General features: G+C 44.4%; 1 protein-coding gene across 3 annotated transcripts in view; it reads left to right on the top strand.

Moving 5' to 3' along the window:
* exosc9 (exosome component 9) overlaps positions 1 to 19275 on the top strand; it is a 137356-nt gene that overhangs the window by 101733 nt on the left and 16348 nt on the right. For 2 of the 3 annotated variants that reach the window (XM_068023299.1, XM_068023128.1), the window contains one exon: positions 10755 to 10901. In XM_068023299.1, coding sequence (XP_067879400.1) covers positions 10755 to 10901 — 147 coding nt within the window. The remainder of the gene's footprint in view (positions 1 to 10754; positions 10902 to 19275) is intronic. The other variant, XM_068023212.1, reaches the window with a different exon arrangement.

Genomic DNA, 19275 nt, shown 5'->3' with positions numbered 1-19275 from the left:
GTCTTCACTGAGGAAGATACAAGAAATCTCTCAGAATTAGAGATCCAAAGAATTAGGGGGAATGAGGAATTGAAGGAAATTAGTATTAGTAAAAAGGTTGTATTGGAGAAATTAATGGGGCTAAGGTTGATAAGTACCCATGACCTGATATTCTACATCCCAGAATGTTGAAAGAGGTAGCTATGGAAATAGTTGTTGCATTGGTGATCATCTTGCAAAATTCTATAGATTCTGGAGCGGTTCCTGTAGATTGGATGGTCGCAAATGTCACCCCTCTATTTAAGAAGGGAGAGAGTTAGAAAACAGGAAGTTACAGACCTGTTAGCCTTACATCAGTCGTTGGGAAAATGCTAGAATCTGTACAAAAGGATGTGATAAATGGACATTTGGATAATAATGATCTGATTGGGCATAGTCAACATGACGAACCTGTTGGAGTTTTTTGAGGATGTTACCAACAGAATTGATAAAGGGGTGGACTTTGGTATACTTGGGTTTTCAGAAGGCCTTTGATAAAGTCCCCTACAGGAGGTTGGTTAGCAAAATGAAAGCACATGGTGTAGGAGGTAATATACTGGCATGGATTAAGGATTGGTTAACAGGCAGAAAGCAAAGAGTAGGAATAAATGGGTCATTCTCACGTTGGCAGGCTGTGACTAGTGGTCACACAGGGATCAGTGCTTGTGCCCCAGCTGTTCACAATATATATCAATGATTTGGATGTGGGGACCAAATGTCGTATTTCTAAGTTCGCAGATGACACAAAACTAGGTGGGAATGTGTGTTGTGAGGAAGATGCAAAGCAGCTTCAAGGGGATTTGGAAAGACTTAGTGGGCAAGAACATGGCAGATGGAATATAATGTGGAAAAATGTGAGGTGTCCACTTTGGTAGGGTGAATAGATATTTATTAAATGATAAGAGGTTAGAAAGTGTAGATATACCTGGGTGTCCTTGTCAATAAGTCACTGAAAGCTAATCTGCAGGTGCAGCAAGCAATTAAGAAGGCGAATAAAATGTTGGCCTTTATCGCAAGAGAGTCATAGAGTCGTACAGCATAGAAACAGGCCCTTCGGCCCACCGCGTCCATGCCGACCATAATGCCTATCTATACTAATCCCATCTGCCTGCATTAATTCCACATCCCTCTATGCCTTGCTCATTCAGGTACCTGTCCAGATGCCTCTTAAATGTTGCTACTGTTCCTGCCTCCACCACCTCCTCTGGCAGCTCATTCCAGATACCCACTATTCTTTGTGTGAAAAATTTACCCCTTTGATCCCCTTTAAACCTCCTCCTCCTCACTTTAAATCTATGCCCTCTAGTTTTAGTCACCCCTACCATGGGAAACAGACTCTGGCTATCTACCCTATCTATGCCTCTCATAATTTTATATATCTCTATCATGTCCCCTCTCAGCCTCCTTCGTTCCAGGGAAAACAGACCAAGCCTATCTAATCTCTCTTTATAACTCAAGCCCTCTAAACCAGGCAACATCCTTGTGAATCATTTCTGCATCTTCTCTAGCTTAATCACATCTTTCCTGTAGTGCGGCGACCAGAACTGCACACAGTACTCCAAATGCGGCCTAACCAACGTCATGTACAACTGTAACATGACGTCCCAACTCTTGTACTCGATGCCGCAGCCAATGAAGGCAAGCATGCCATACGCCGCCTTCACCACCCCAAGGTCTCTCTGCTCAACAACACTCCCCAGGGCCCTGCCATTTACTGGATATGTCCTGCCCTGGTTTAACTTCCCAAACTGCATCACTTCACACCTGTTTGCTTTAAATTCCATTTGCCAGTCCCTTGCCCACTTTCCCAGTTTATCTATATCCTGTTGTAACCTTAGACAACCTTCTTCACTGTCCACTATACAACCAATTTTGGTATTATCTGCAAACTTACTAATTATGCCCCCTACATTCACATCCAAGTCATTAATATATATGACAAACAACAGAGGGCCCAACACTGATCCCTGCGGCACACCACTGGTCAGTGGCCTCCAATCTGAAAAACAACCCTCCACTACCACCCTCTGCCTCCTATCACCAAGCCAATTTTGTATCCAATTTGCAAGCTCACCCTGGATCCTATGTTTTCGAACCTTCTGGACCAGCCTACCATGCGGGACCTTGTCAAAGGCCTTGCTAAAGTCCATGTCGACAACGTCCATCGCCCTGCCCTCGTCAATCCTCTTGGTCACCTCTTCGAAAAACTCAAACAAATTCGTGAGACATGATTTCCCACGCACAAAGCCATGCTGACTATCCCTAATCAGACCATGCCTTTCCAGATGCATATAAATCCTGTCTCTCAGAATCCCTTCCAATAACTTTCCCACCACTGATGTAAGGCTCACCGGACTGTAGTTCCCTGGCTTATCCCTGCTGCCCTTCATAAATAAAGGCACAACATTAGCTATCCTCCAGTCTTCCGGTACCTCACCCGTGGCTAACAATGATACAAAAATCTCTGCCAGGGCCCCAGCAATCTCCTGCCTTGCTTCCCATAGCATCCTAAGATACACCAGGTCAGGCCCTGGGGATTTATCCACCTTTAACGCACTTTAAAACCTCCAACACCTCCTCCTTTGTAATGTTGATATGCTCCAGGATATCGCTGTTCCCTCCCTTGAACTGACCTCTCCACGGTAAATATGGACGAGAAGTATTCATTTAAGACCTCGCCCATTTCCTGTGGCTCCACACATAGATTGCCACACTGATCCTTAAGGGAACCTACTCTCTCTCTAGCTAAAATAAAAGCAAAATACTGCGGATGCTGGAAATCTGAAACAAAAACAAGAAATGCTGGATTCACTCAGCAGGTCTGGCAGCATCTGTGGAAAGAGAAGCAGAGTTAACGTTTCGGGTCAGTGACCCTTCTTCGGGTTCCGAAGAAGGGTCACTGACCCGAAACGTTAACTCTGCTTCTCTTTCCACAGATGCTGCCAGACCTGCTGAGTGAATCCAGCATTTCTTGTTTTTGTCTCTCTCTAGCTACCCTTTTAATCTTAATATACTTATCGAATCTTTTAGGATTGTCCTTTATCTTATCTGCCAGGGAAATCTCATGGCCCCTTTTTGCCTCCTGATTTCCTTCTTAAGTGTACTCCTACATCCCTGATACTCCTCGAGGGACTCGCTCAATCCCAGCTGCCTATACCTGACATATGCCTCCTTCTTTGTCCTGACCAGACCCTCAATATCCCTCGTCAACCAAGGTTCCCTAGACTTGCCAGCCTTGCCCTTCCATCTAAAGGAACGTTCTGGCCCTTAAAGTCTTCCTATCTCACTTTTAAAAGCCTCCCATTTGCCAGATGTCCCTTTACCTGTAAACAGCCTCTCCCATTCAACTTTTGAGAGTTCCTGTCTGATGCCATTGAAATTAGCCTTCCCCCAATTTAGGACTTCAACATGAGGACCAGTCCTATCCTTTTCCATAACTATCTTGAAGCTAATAGAGTTATGGTCACTGGCCCCAAAGTGCTCCCCCACTGACACATCAACCATCTGCCCATCCTCATTTCCTAAGAGGAGGTCGAGTGTAGCCCCTTCTCTCGTAGGGCCATCCACATACTGCTTCAGAAAACTATCGTGGACACACTTAACAAATTCTTCCCCATCTGATCCCTTAGCACTAAGGCAGTCCCAGTCAATATTTGGGAAGTTAAAATCACCGACTATGACAACCCTATAATTCCTACACCTATCTGTGACTTCCCTACATATATGCTCCTCCACTTCCCTCTGACTACTGGGGGGCCTATAATATAATCCCATCAAAGTGATCACCCCTTTCTTATTTCTGTGTTGTACCCATATGGCCTCGCTGGACATTCCCCCCTGGATATCCTCTCTAAGTACTGCCGTGATGTCCTCCCTAATCCATAGTGCAACTCTCCCCCCCCTCTCTTACCTCCACCTCTGTCACGCCGGAAAGTTCGGTACCCCGGAACATTGAGCTGCCAGTCCTGCCCGTCCCTCAACCACGTTTCCGTAATAGCAATAATATGACAATCCCATGTGCCGATCCATGCTCTGAGTTCATCTGCCTTAACTGTAAGGCTTCTTGCATTAAAGTAAATGCAGTTTAGCCTACCAGACCTTCCACGCTCCCTGTCCTGCCCCTGCCCGGCCTGCCTACTGGACTTGCTTGCTTTAACCTCTACATTTGCCTCAACTATCTCATCGGAGAGACTACTATTTTGGGTCCCACCCCCCTGCAAGACTAGTTTAAACTCTCCCGAGTAGTGCTAGCAAACCTCCCCGCAAGGATATGGGTCCCCCTTCAGTTTAGCTGCAACCCATCCTTCTTGTACAGGTCACCTCTGCACCAGAAGTGATCCAATTATCCAAGTAGCTGAAGCCCTCCTGCCTACACCGGCTCTTCAGCCACGCATTCATTTGCCTAATCCTCCTATTCCTACCCTCACTAGCACATGGCACAAGGAGTAATCCTGAGATTACAACCCTAGAGGTCCTGCTTTTTAACCTTCTGCATAACTCCCTGTATTCACTTTGCAGGACCTCATCTCTTTTCCTGCCTATGTGGTTAGTACCAATATGGACGACAACCTCTGGCTGCTCACCCTCCCCTTTCAGAATGTCCTGCAGCCGCTCCGAGACATCCTTGACCCTAGCACCAGGGAGGCAACATACCATCCTGGAGTCTCATTTGCGGCCACAGAAATGCCTATCTGCACCCCTTACGATAAAATCCCCTATCACAATAGCTTTTCCACCCCTGCTGTGCAGCAGAGCCCTCCGTGGTGCCACAAACTTGGCTGTTGCTGCTTTCCCCTGGGAGGTCATCTCCCCGCCCCCCCCCCCCCCCCCACCCCCAACAGTATCCAAAGCGGTATATCTGTTTGAGAGGGGGATGGCTACAGGGGACTACTGCACTACCTGCCTGCGCCTACTAGAATTAGAATTAGAATTAGAATATTACAGCGCAGTACAGGCCCTTCGGCCCTCGATGTTGCTACACTATTCCATTTACATCCATATGTCTATCCAATGACCACTTAAATGCCCTTAAAGTTGGCGAGTCTACTACTGTTGCAGGCAGGGCGTTCCACGCCCCTACTACTCTCTGCGTAAAGAAACTACCTCTGACATCTGTCCTATATCTTTCACCCCTCAACTTAAAGCTATGTCCCCTCGTGTTTGCCATCCTCATCCGAGGAAAAAGACTCTCACTATCCACCCTATCTAACCCTCTGATTATCTTGTATGTCTCTATTAAGTCACCTCTCCTCCTCCTTCTCTCTAACGAAAACAACCCCAAGTCCCTCAGCCTTTCCTCGTAAGACCTTCCTTCCATACCTGGCAACATCCTAGTAAATCTCCTCTGCACCCTTTCCAAAGCTTCGACATCCTTCCTATAATGCGGTGACCAGAACTGCACGCAATACTCCAGGTGCGGCCTCACCAGAGTTTTGTACAGCTGCATCATGACCCCGTGGCTCTGAAACTCGATCCCCCTACTAATAAAGGCTAACACACCATATGCCTTCTTAACAGCCCTATTAACCTGGGTAGCAACTTTCAGGGATTTATGTACCTGGATACCAAGATCTCTCTGCTCATCTACACTACCAAGAATCTTCCCATTAGCCCAGTACTCTGCATTGCTGTTACTCCTTCCAAAGTGAATCACCTCACACTTCTCCGCATTAAACTCCATTTGCCATCTCTCAGCCCAGCTCTGCAGCCTATCTATGTCCCTCTGTACCCTACAACACCCTTCGACACTATCCACAACTCCACCGACCTTCGTGTCATCCGCAAATTTACTAACCCACCCTTCTACACCCTCATCCAGGTCATTTATAAAAATGACAAACAGCAGTGGTCCCAAAACAGAACCTTGCGGTACACCACTAGTAACTAAACTCCAGGATGAACATTTGCCATCAACCACCACCCTCTGTCTTCTTTCAGCTAGCCAATTTCTGATCCAAAGCTCTAAATCACCTTCAACCCCATACTTGCGTATTTTCTGCAATAGCCTACCGTGGGGAACCTTATCAAACGCCTTACTGAAATCCATATACACCACATCCACGGCTTTACCCTCATCCACCTGTTTGGTCACCTTCTCGAAAAACTCAATAAGGTTTGTGAGGCACGACCTACCTTTCACAAAACCGTGCTGACTATCGCAAATGAACTTATTCTTTTCAAGATGATTATAAATCCTGTCTCTTATAACCTTTTCCAACATTTTACCCACAACCGAAGTAAGGCTCACAGGTCTATAATTACCAGGGCTGTCTCTACTCCCCTTCTTGAACAAGGGGACAACATTTGCTATCCTCCAGTCCTCCGGCACTACTCCTGTCGACAATGACGACTTGAAGATCAACAACAACGGCTCTGCAATCTCCTCCCTGGCTTCCCAGAGAATCCTAGGATAAATCCCATCTGGCCCAGGGGACTTATCTATTTTCACTCTTTCCAAAATTGCTAACACCTCCTCCTTGTGAATCTCAATCCCATCTAGCCTAGTAGGCTGTATCTCAGTAATCTCCTCGGCAACATTTTCTTTCTCTACTGTAAATACTGACGAAAAATATTCATTTAACGCTTCCCCTATCTCCTCTGATTCCGCACACAACTTCCCACTACTATCCTTGATTGGCCCTGTTCTAACTCTTATCATTCGTTTATTCCTGATATACCTATAGAAAGCCTTAGGGTTTTCTTTGATCCTATCCGCCAATGACTTCTCGTGTCCTCTCCTTGCTCTTCTTAGCCCTCCCTTTAGATCCTTCCTGGCTAGCTTGTAACTCTCAAGCGCCCTAACTGAGCCTTCACGTCTCATCCTAACATAAGCCGCCCTCTTCCTCTTGACAAGCGCTTCAACTTCTTGAGTAAACCACGGCTCCCTTGCTCGACAACTTCCTCCCTGCCTGACAGGTACATACTTATCAAGGACACGCATTAGCTGCTCCTTGAATAAGCTCCACATTTCGTTTGTGCCCATCCCCTGCAGTTTCCTTCCCCATCCTACACATCCTAAATCTTGCCTAATCGCGTCATAATTTCCTTTCCCCCAGCTATAATTCTTGCCCTGTGGTATATACCTGTCCCTGCCCATCGCTAAGGTAAACCTAACCGAATTGTGATCACTATCGCCAAAGTGCTCACCTACATCTAAATCGAACACCTGGCCGGGTTCATTACCCAGTACCAAATCCAATGTGGCATCGCCCCTGGTTGGCCTGTCCACATACTGTGTCAGAAAACCCTCCTGCACACACTGGACAAAAACAGACCCATCTAAAGTACTCGAACTATAGTATTTCCAGTCAATATTTGGAAAGTTAAAGTCCCCCATAACCACTACCCTGTTACTCTCGCTCCTGTCGAGAATCATCTTCGCTATCCTTTCCTCTACATCTCTGGAACTATTCGGAGGTCTATAGAAAACTCCCAACAGGGTGACCTCTCCTCTTCTGTTTCTAACCTCGGCCCATACTACCTCAGTAGACGAGTCCTCAAACGTCCTTTCTGCCGCTGTAATACTTTCCTTGATTAACAATGCCACACCCCCCCCTCTTTTACCCTCTTCTCTGTTCTTTCTGAAACATCTAAATCCCGGAACCTGCAACATCCATTCCTGCCCCTGCTCTACCCATGTCTCCGAAATGGCCACAACATCAGGATCCCAGGTACCAACCCATGCTGCAAGCTCACCCACCTTATTCCGGATGCTCCTGGCGTTGAAGTAGACACACTTTAAACCAAGTTCTTGCTTGCCAGTGCCCTCTTGCGTCCCTGTAACCTTATCCCCTACCTCACTACTCTCAACAGCCTGTACACTGGCACTGCAATTTAGGTTCCCATTCCCCTGCTGATTTAGTTTAAACCCCCCCTAAGAGCACTAACAAATCTCCCCCCCAGGATATTGGTACCCCTCTGGTTCAGGTGAAGACCATCCTGTTTGTAGAGGTCCCACCTACCCCAGAAAGAGCCCCAATTATCCAGGAAACCAAAACCCTCCCTCCTACACCATCCCTGCAGCCACGTGTTCAACTCCTCTCTCTCCCTATTCCTCTCTTCGCTAGCACGTGGCACAGGCAACAACCCAGAGATAACAACTCTGGTTGTTCTCGCTCTAAGCTTCCACCCTAGCTCCCTGAATTTCTGCCTTAAATCCCCATCTCTCTTCCTACCTATGTCGTTGGTGCCTATGTGGACCACGACTTGGGGGTGCTCCCCCTCCCCCTTAAGGATCCCAAAAACACGATCGGAGACATCACGTACCCTGGCACCTGGGAGGCAACACACCAACCGTGAGTCTCTCTCGTTCCCACAGAACCTCCTATCTGTTCCCCTAACTATGGAGTCCCCAATGACTAATGCTCTGCTCCTCTTCCCTTTTCCCTTCTGAGCAACAGGGACAGACTCTGTGCCAGAGACCTGCACCCCATTGCTTACCCCTGGTAAGTCGTCCCCCCCAACAGTATCCAAAACGGTATACCTGTTGTTGAGGGAAACGGCCACAGGGGATCCCTGCACTGCCTGCTGGTTCCCTTTCCTTCCCCTGACGGTAACCCATCTACCTACTTCTTTTACCTGAGGTGTGACTGCCTCCCTATAACTCCTGTCAATAATCCCCTCCGCCTCCCGAATGATCCGAAGTTCATCCAGCTCCAGCTCCAGTTCCCTAACGCGGTCTGCGAGGAGCTGGAGTTGGGTGCACTTCCCGCAGATGCAGTCAGCAGGGACACTCTTGGCGACCCCTACCTCCCACATTCTGCAGGAGGAACATACAACTGCCTTTACCTCCATTCCCACTATTCTAGATTCCCAATAAATCTACTGAAAAACCACTCCGTCTGGTGGTCACCCATCTCTTCTCCTTGTGCAGCCATTACCTGCGGCGGGAGCACCTCACTAAACGTGTTATCCACGACGTCCTCAGCATCGCGAATGCTCCACAGTGAATCCACCCGCAGCTCCAGCTCCATCATGCGGGTAGTCAGTAGCTGCAGATGGATACACTTCCTGCACACATGGTCATCAGGGACACTGGAAGCGTCCCTGATTTCCCACATAGCACAGGAGGAGTATATCATGGGGCTGAGCTCTCCTGCCATGATTTACCCTTAGGTTAATTAGTTACTCCCTGAATTAAAAAATACCAATTATACTAGGGGCCTTGTTCTACCCACTTCAATCTAAAATTCTTTTTAAAAAAAAACACTTCAGTAGTGCTCACCTTATCTCCAGAGATTTTATTTTCAACAAAAAAAAACTTACCCCTTATTTTTTACGATATTCTAACAGCTGCTATTCACCAACCAATCACCTTGCAGTTCTCCTGTGATGTCACTGTTGGCTTCCCCTTTCAAAACTCAGGCGCGCTGTCGCTGCTCTTTTTAAACAACGCTGGTCTCACTCAGTCTCCTTCTCTCCCGTTGTTTTGGATTTGAGTACAGGAGTAGTGAAGTCTTGTATAGAATTGGTTAGTCCATACCTGGAGTCCTCTGTGCAGTTTTGGTCCTCTTACCTTAGGAAGGATACTATTGCCATAGAGGGAGTGCAACGAACGTTCACCAGACTTGTTCCTGGGATGGCGGGACTGTCCTATGAAGAGAGATTGGGGAAACTGGGTCTGTATTCTCTAGAGTTTCGAAGAATGAGACCTTTGAAATCTATAAAATACTTCAAGGGATAGACAGGATAGATGCAGCTAAGATATTTCCCCTGGTTGGGGAGCCTAGAACCAGGGGACACAATTTTAAAATAAGGGGGAAGCCGCTTAAGACAGATGAGGAGAAATTTCTTTACTCAGAGGGTTGTGTATCTTTGGAATTCTCTACCCCAGTGGGCTGTAGAAGCTCAGTCCTTGAGTATGTTTAACGCAGAGATTAACAGATTTCTAAATACAAATGGCGTAAGGGGATATGAGGATAGTGTGGGAAAAAGGCATTGAAGTGGAAGATCAGCCATGATCATATTGAATGGCAGGGTAGACTCGATGGGCTAAATGGCCTGCTCCTGTTGCTATGTTCCTATCACATCTGTTCAGCAGAGGCTGGAAAAATTAGGGAGGGTTCAAGGGGATAGAGCATGATGCAGTTGGAGGGCCAACCCTTTTCCATTGATTTCCTCAAGAATGCATTTTATTATTTTGTCGTTAGCAAGTTAATCAGGAGGACAAGCTTATGATGCAAGCAGGCCCAAGATAAAGGCATAGCTTTATTTGTGTATCCTGAGTGGCATCCTTCGTTTTCATGCTCTACACATGTGGCCTCAACAGCTTCAGATTCTTGCACATTGTTCCTTGCAAGGGGGTTGGGGGCACAACCTACAATTGCTTTTTTTTTTAAAAACCCTGGTCTGTGTACCAGCCTCCAGTAAGACATTATGTTCATGGCCTGAGCAGTGGAAGCTTCCTGCGTAGGAGCTCCCTATCCCAGGGTGGACTGAAATTCTGCTTTTTATAAGTTAACCATGGTTCACCTAGAAATGAGAATCCAGACTCTCGGCCATTTTCAGATGGATTCCAGAGTTTCAGCAGGAGACTGATTGAACCCTGCAGGAATTTCAAATCTGTAGTGTCCTAACATTTTCTTTCCTTCCTTGCCTCCTGTTGACAACAATATCAAAGAGTAAAGAAGACTATAGTTTGAGTAAATAATTTGGTATATTAATAACAATTGCAAACTCAGTTGCTAAGATTTTATGCAGGAGCTTACTAAATTATCTCTGAATTTTGCATTGAACAGGAAGGAAGGTGGGAAGTTTGGTTTTGCAGAATCTATGCCAAACAAGCGGATTACTACCTTTAAACTCGACGAAGCTCCAGTGGTTACAGATGGTGTTGAAGAACAAGCTGAAGAAATTGTATCAAAGGCTGAACCATCCCCACCACTGTATCTTTTGCTGATTGGTCCAGTTGCTAAATTAAAGCTAACGGTTAATCTGCTTAATAAAGCATTTTATATCTCCTAAGAAACTAATTTTATATTTTAAAATTTAATGATTGAAGGTAAGCATTTGTTGCTGTCTTGTTTGAACTCTTAATCAATTCCTTGTTTAAACTTTCCATTGGATTCCTAGGCTGGGATTTTGTCTTCGCGACGGTGGTCTCAAACACCAGCAAAAACGCTGGGAGAGCCCCGCGCCGCCTCCTTTGGGGAATTAGAATTAGAATTAGAACGTTACAGCGCAGTACAGGCCCTTCGGCCCTCGATGTTGCGCCGACCATCTGACCTACACTATTCCATTTTCATCCATATGTCTATCCAATGACCACTTAAATGCCCTTAAAGTTGGCGAGTCTACTACTGTTGCAGGCAGGGCGTTCCACGCCCCTACTACTCTCTGCGTAAAGAAACTACCTCTGACATCTGTCCTATATCTTTCACCCCTCAACTTAAAGCTATGTCCCCCACCCTCCCCAGAAGCCAGCAACCAACCCGCACAGGGTTGCTGTGTTCTCCCTGCCAGCTGCTGGGCTAATTCCGGCAGTGGTGGAACGAGGCCCTTAAGTGGGCATTAGTTGCCCACTTAAGGGCCTCAATTGGCGGCAGGGTCCCCCCCCCCCCCCCCCCCCCCCCCACCATCCCGCCCGATTATATGCTCTCCCTGCCTCCAAACATGACGCTGGGGAGAGCATAAGATTCTCCCGCTAGTATTTCTATGTGCTAAACGTGGTGGAATATTGCATACAATGTGCTGGAGCAACAAAAAAGTTGCATAGTCCACTATGTTTAGCTGAGTGATATAAATAAGTAAAGAAAGACAGACTTGCATTTATATAGCACCTTTCACAACCTCAAGACGTCCCAAAGCACTATGTAACAATAACCAGTTAATCAATTTTTTTTTAGTCATGCTGATTGAAGGATAAATATTGGCCAGGACATGAGGATAACTCCCCTGCTCCTCTTCGAAGTAGTGCAGTGCTTGGTTTGACATCAGATACAAAACACAGCACCTCTGACAGTGTAGCACTCTCTTGGTACTGCACTTGAGTGTCTGCCTAGATTTTTGTGCTCGTGTCTCCAGAATGGGACTTGAATGCACAGCCTTCTTTCTGAGTTAGTGAGAATTCTACCAACTGAACCATGGCTAACAATTTAATTTCACTTCTGATATTCTACGGCTGACCAGCAATTCGTTATTCAAAGAGCGAAGGGTGAGATGAAGTAAAGTGAAAGGAGGCAGACACGGAGCATAAACACTGACATAGACCTGTTAGGCCAAATGGCCTGATTCTATGCTGTAAAGTTCGGTCAATTGCATTTAGATTGCATCCTACAGGACATCATGAAATCCCAGCTGTATCACTGCCAATTAATTATTTTTTGAACTGTTGCAATGCAATAGCCAATGTTTATGAAGCAAGGTCCCACAATAAGAGAAATGACCAGATAATCTGTTTTAGTGATGTTGGTTGAGGGATAAATATAGGTCAGGACTTCAGGAGAATCTCTCTGCTCTTCAAATAGTGCCTGAGGATCTTATCCTCCTAAGAAGGCAGACAGGGCTTTTGTTTAATATCTCATCCAATAGATGGTACTACTAACAGTGCAGCATTCCCTCAGTACTGCAGTGATTGGCTCTCAGATTATCGTTAATGCCTCATGTATTTTATTTTTATGAAATTTGCATGTAAACTCAAAAATGACTCGTCAGCTGGAAGAAGTGAAATAACTATTCTACTGGGTACAGTAATTAGTAACAAATGTTGCGAGTGATTTGTTCTGACAAGGCTTACACTGAGAGTTCATGTCCTGTGTGTAAAATCGTTGAACATCACAGCAAAGAAATGGGGAATTTGGCCCAACATGTTTGTGACAATGTTTTCCCCATGTGAATCATCTTGTCCAATTCTACTCTTAAAGTCCTTAGTATTCTTAAATATTCTACTTTCAAGCAAGTAATTTAATCTTAATTTTTGAACTCAAAGAATGTGTTGACAATTTCAGTGGGATAGGCTTCAAATTAATGCTACCAGGGGAACAAGAGGTGACCAGAATAGGCTTAGAAAGAAAATAGAATGCTGAAGATAGACAAGATAACAAAAGCTAGGCATTACAGTACAAAGTGTCTAGTAGACCAGGGGTCTGTGAGAACATTTCAAAGGGTCTACCGTAAATAACTAATGTGTAGAATTACAAAATTCACTTACACCCTCCCTCCCTCTCGTAAATTTGTAAACCTGTACTTGGGTACCACGACCATTTGATTCCGCCAACGGCCAGCGACTAAGCGTCGCTGCTCACACAGGCATGTGAAGGCTTGTAGCTGTGATGCGTCACTACCCCGCCCTCCAAACGAGCCTCTATCTGGTATCCATGCCCCTCACCTGAGCTACAGTCTGGTGCACCAGCAACATATTTCACATTATGTAAGTAATAGAAAAATAATAATCATATGTTTAATTGTATAATTAATTTTTATACAGAAAATGTATTTGTGTTGTGTTACAATCAGGTGAGGAGGAGTTGAAAAGTTCCCCTCTTGTCCCTCTCCTTGTTTGACCACAACAGAGTTTATTCCTTTTTAAACAGTGGGCGTGCTAACTAATTCAGTGAGTGTTTAACTCTTTATGGGCTGTGATCATAAAAGAGCCAATCGGACAGGGTTTCTTGGGTCTAATCAAAACCCGATCTAAGTGAAGTAATAAACTACACTCCAACTTTCTCTCTCTCTCTCGCACACACACACACAAATAGGTTACAGAGTGATGAAGAATAGTTTAGTTGGACTAGAGTCCAGAACAAATAATAATATACAGTCTATGGGGTCTGGTAATTCAGATGTTTTCTGGCTGAAGTTGTGATCCTGAAATTCGTGGCTGATAGTGAAGTGATTAATGACTTTAACCCCTTACAGGGACTAAACCAAATCAGGAGTACATCTCCATGAATCTCCCTTGATTAAGTTCAAACCAGACAAACTCTTATAGACACTTATTTTGTATCCAAAGAATTGAACTAGCTCTCCCTCAAAGAAAGAAAACTCATAGGCTATCTGAAAGATGGTAATATTCTCTATTTTTTAATAATTATGGCTAAGTCATAAATATCCCAGATATTATAAGGGTCTGGGAACTCTCTTCAATATGTATCTCTCCACTTAGAGACACCGAGAGGGGGTTCTTGTAGTTGTATACAGAATGCTACATGAGACGATTTATTAACTTTTATATATTTATTAAAGAATTTAACTTTTAAGTGGATAAGTATACTTACAATATCAAAGATTACCAAAAGATGTAAAACATAATCGTATTTTAAAAATAGAATCCAAAAGTTCAACCTTGACAATGTTACAGCAAAATATCTTAGAATACCCATCAAAATTCAAAGTAAGTTGTTAGCTTAAATGCCCCGAGTAAGCCTCCTGCCTAAGAAGAAAAAACACTCTCAGTGAAGAGCAGAATTCTCTTGTCATGCAGTCAGCCGTTCTTACCATAGGATGAGTAGTATTGATGAGGATTTTCAATACCACCGATTTCTTGATTCAAAATTTTCACGTTTATACTGTTTCGAATCTATTCACTCATCTTTGGAATGTAAGTGTTACCTTTTTGTGCATGTTTTTCCCACTTTCGTTATCCATATATGGGAATATCATTACTTACTTCCAATTATGGTAATATCATTAGCTACTTATTCCCAATTAATTATCTGCTGAGAATTCCCTTCTCGTGAAGCTATGAGGTTTTATCTGATCAAAATGTTTGTAGTGTTTTACAGTAATATTAAGACTTAACTTTATAAATGTGTTTTATACTTACAAGATTTTTAATTAAATTTGTGCAGTAACTGTTTTTTTCCTTTTTGGGTTAAATTGCTTTTATGTGGCATCTGTTGTTTCACTCTGTGATTGATCATCTGTGATGGTTCTTAGATGGTACTTCGTACCATCTCTTTAAGTTAGTCTGTCAACTTCATAACTATAATCCTAATTAGTGGATGATATTAATCAGTGGGGGAACATGTATAGCCTCTTTCATGTACCTTAAAAGGTGATTCTGCTACACATTCCACTTAGAGAACAGTGGTAGAATCGGGCAAAGTCAGCATGGATTTACGAAAGGGAAATCATGCTTGACAAATCTACTTGAATTCTTCGAGGATGTAACTAGTAGAGTTGATGAGGGGGAGCCAGTGGATGTGGTGTATTTCGACTTTCAGAAGGCTTTTAACAAAGTCCCACTTAAGAGATTAGCATGTTAAATTAAAGCGCATGGGATTGGCGGTAGTGTATTGCGATGGATAGAAAATTGGTTGGCGGACAGGAAACAAAGAGTAGGGATAAATGGGTCTTTTTCCGAATGGCAGGCAGTGACTAGTAGGGTACCGCAGGGATCGGTGCTAGGACCCCAGCTATTCATAATATACATTAATGATTTAGATGAAGGAACAAAATGTAATATCTCCAAATTTGCAGATGACACACAGCTGGGTGGGAGGGTGAGTTGTGAGGAGGATGCAGAGAGGCTTCAAGGTGATTTGGACAAGTTGAATGAGTGGACTAATGCATGGCAGATGCAGTATAATGTGGATAAATGTGAGGTTATCCACTCTGGTAGCAAAAACAGGAAGGCAGATTATTATCTGAACGGCTATAAACTGAGAGAGGGGAATATGCAGCGAGACTTGGGTGTTCTCGTATACCAGTTGCTGAAGGTAAGCATGCAGGTGCAACAGGCGGTAAAAAAGACAAATGGTATGTTGGCCTTCATAGCGAAAGGATTCGAGTACAGGAGCAGGGATGTCTTGCTGCAATTATACAAGGCTTTGGTGAGGCCACACCTGGAATATTGTGTGCAGTTTTGGTCTCCTTATCTGAGGAAGGATGTTCTTGCTATAGATGGAGTGCAGCAAAGGTTTACCAGACTGATTCCTGGGATGGCGGGACGTTTGAGGAGAGATTGAGTCGGTTAGGATTGTATTCGTTGGAGTTCAGAAGAGTGAGGGGGGATCTCATAGAAACCTATAAAATTCTAACAGGACTTGACAGGGTAGATGCAGGAAGGATGTTCTCGATGGTGGGGGCATAGTCTAAGGATACGAGGTAAACCTTTCAGGACTGAGATAAGAAATTTCTTCACCCAGAGAGTGGTGAGCCTGTGGAATTTGCTACCACAGAAAGCAGTTGAGGCCAAAACATTGTATGTTTTCAAGAAGGAATTAGATATAGCTCTTGGGTCTAAAGGGATCAAAGGGTATGGGGCGAAAGCGGGAACTGGCTACTGAGTTGGATGATCAGCCATGATCATAATGAATGGTGGAGTAGGTTCGAAGGGACGAATGGCCTACTCCTGCTCCTATTTTCTATGTTTCTATGCAACAGGTCTTTTAACTTTGCCCTTAAAGGGAATTTCAATGAGCCTTGAAAACTGACCATTTCTTTAATTCTAAAAAGTATAATGTATTAATTATATCTAATTTCTATCTAATTCAGCCTATTATACCTATATTTCATCACAGTAGAAGTGGCCCCCTTAATTCAGGGTTTGCTTGGAGACAGTGATGTAGGTGGCTTTCTCCCAGAGTCTCTGTCTGTAGCAATGATGGACCTGGATGTTCCACAGTCGCAGACAGGGTTCATAACTTGCAGTATTACCTGGAGAGGGAGAGAGATCGAGAGACACAGCCCCACTGGGGTCCTGCATTGATTCATTCTCAAAGCTTGTCTGCTCTGTGTAACAGAAACTCCAAGTTTTCACATAGGCTGGGGAGATTGTCACATGATTCTATTCATTTTTTACTTTAGTGAGGTCCAAAGTCTAAGAATCCCAAATCTCCGGTATTATTGTTTCAATATTTACCCCCTGGAGGTATGTCTCCACTAGTAAATGCGCCAAAAGGGCTTTGAATGTCTTGCTAACGAGGGCAATACCAGATAATTTACTCAACTCTTCAAGCCATTGTTCTGGATGCAAGCTATTTAGACATGTGTCTCCACTTCGATGCCTTGGAATGTGAGGCATTTCAATGCAAATTGCGGTGGCTAACCTAGCTGCCAGTTTTTTGAAAGTTGCATGTACGATTCCAGCTTTCCTTTTTTAAAGTTTAATGTAGGTTTCCAATTGATGAATTAAAAATCCTAATACAGCATAGCCTGTTTTCCTGACAGTTGTGTTACAGGGTCTGTGGAATTTTTGTAACACGGGGGTAGATAGATGACTGTTCGAATGCAGGCGTTGATACAGTAGGGAAGTGTACTGACTCTTAAGAATGTGGTTACGTGGGAGATAATGACAAGGTCATGAAACACAATAATGGGAACGGATGCCTCCGATTTTGATATTTGTATGCTATTGTTATGTGAGTGTTTCTATTTTTCTTTGCAAAAAGTGCTTTAAGAGCTGATATGTGAATTATGGACTGAGTGAAGTGTGCACAAACTGCAAGGCATCTGTGTCCAAGCAGCTCAACAGGGAAATGAGGGGAAGATTTATGACTGTCACATGACTTGATTGTGGGTTTTAGTTTCACTTTGTCTTGTGAAAGAAGTGTGGGCTGGACCAGCAGCATGCAGTGAGACCTGGCTGGGACCTGTTCTGCAAACCAGAGAAAAGACCTACTCGCTGTAAAAGAAGACTTGCCTCTCTTGGAAAAATAAATCCTACATTTGAGATGTGCCTATGGTCTGCCTGGAGAAAGGAAAAGATCGCTGGAGAGAGAAAAAACCCAGGAAAAGAGGAGTTGCTACGCTCTGTGGAGGACAATTGCTTTGCAGAGAGGAGGCCTTGCATTTTAAAGGTAGCAGATTCCTATTGCCTCCAGTCTCTGAAGAATCCCTGCCTCAAGAATGATTCCTGTTACCTCTTGTGTTTTGGGAGATCCTGAAAGCTCAAGAAAGCTTCTATTGCTAGACTGCTACTTCAAAATCCAAGTAGACCTGTTGCTATCCTTTGCTGAAAGACCTGTGTGATGCCTACTGCAGATAAATTACCTTGCAAGCCTACCCATCACAGACTGTTGATCAACCTCGCCTGGAGAGACTTCCAGTGGCATCTGACGATTCAACTCTGGGACACCTCACCTTACCAGAAACATCCTACCAGAAAGGGATAAACAATCATTTATTTTTTCCTTTTTATTCCTAAGAAACAGTTGTAAACCAAAACATCCTTTTTCCCCGGTTAACCATTTTTTTGAATGTATGTGTGTGTGTGTGCACGAGGGTTCCGAAGAATAAGAAGTTTGAAAAGAATCCTTTCACATATAGTGTTATCTCATTATTGTTTAAGACTTAGTTTATTATAAATAGTTAATTTTGTTGTTTTAAAGAAACCTGGTTTGATGTGCTTTATTCTGGGGGAGAAATAGAGTTTAACTTGGCTACTTTCTAGTAGGTGGGAAACTTTACTAATATGCTATGACCTGTGGAGTAGTGGGACTAACTTAACTGCATTACTCCCGCCTTGGTTGTAACACTATGGCCGGAATTTTACCTACCTTAATCAGGTCCGTTTGGAGGTGATAAAATGGTGTCCGATGACGTTGGGTTGGGTCCCCAGCATCATCACGCACAGACGCCATTTCACGATCTAGGAAGTCGGGCGCGAACGAGTCGCCGCTCACACGCCCTACCGCAAGTAATTTCAAAGCACTTAAAGCAACTGAAGTCAATTGACTGGAAATTTACGTGGCCGTTTGATTTTACGGCCGTAAATCAGGTCACTGAAGACAGAGGGTAGCAGTGGAAGGGTGCTTTTCTGAATGGAGGGCTGTGACTAGTGGTGTTCTGCAGGGATCAGTTGGAGACTTGGGCGGAGAAATGGCAGATGGAGTTTAATCCGGACAAATGTGAGGTAATGCATTTTGGAAGATCTAATACAGGTGGGAAGTATACAGTAAATGGCAGAACCCTTAGGAGTATTGACAGGCAGAGAGATCTGGGCGTACAGGTCCACAGATCACTGAAAGTGGCAACGCAGGTGGATAAGGTAGTCAAGAAGGCATATGGCATGCTTGCCTTCATCGGTCGGGGCATAGAGTATAAAAATTGGCAAGTCATGCTGCAGCTGTACAGAACCTTGGTTAGGCCACACTTGGAATATTGTGTGCAGTTCTGGTCGCCACACTACCAGAAGGATGTGGAGGCTTTGGAGAGGGTACAGAAGAGGTTTACCAGGATGTTGCCTGGTCTGGAGGGTATTAGCTTTGAGGAGAGGTTGGATAAACTCAGATTGTTTTCACTGGAACGATGGAGGTGGAGGGACAACATGATAGAGGTTTACAAAGTTATGAGTGGCATGGACAGAGTGGATAGTCA

This window comes from Heterodontus francisci, chromosome 1, assembly GCF_036365525.1.
Source record: "Heterodontus francisci isolate sHetFra1 chromosome 1, sHetFra1.hap1, whole genome shotgun sequence".
In the NCBI taxonomy this organism is placed as follows: Eukaryota; Metazoa; Chordata; class Chondrichthyes; order Heterodontiformes; family Heterodontidae; genus Heterodontus; species Heterodontus francisci.
Note: the sequence above shows the minus strand (reverse complement) of the source record. Positions and strands in the feature narration are given on the sequence as shown.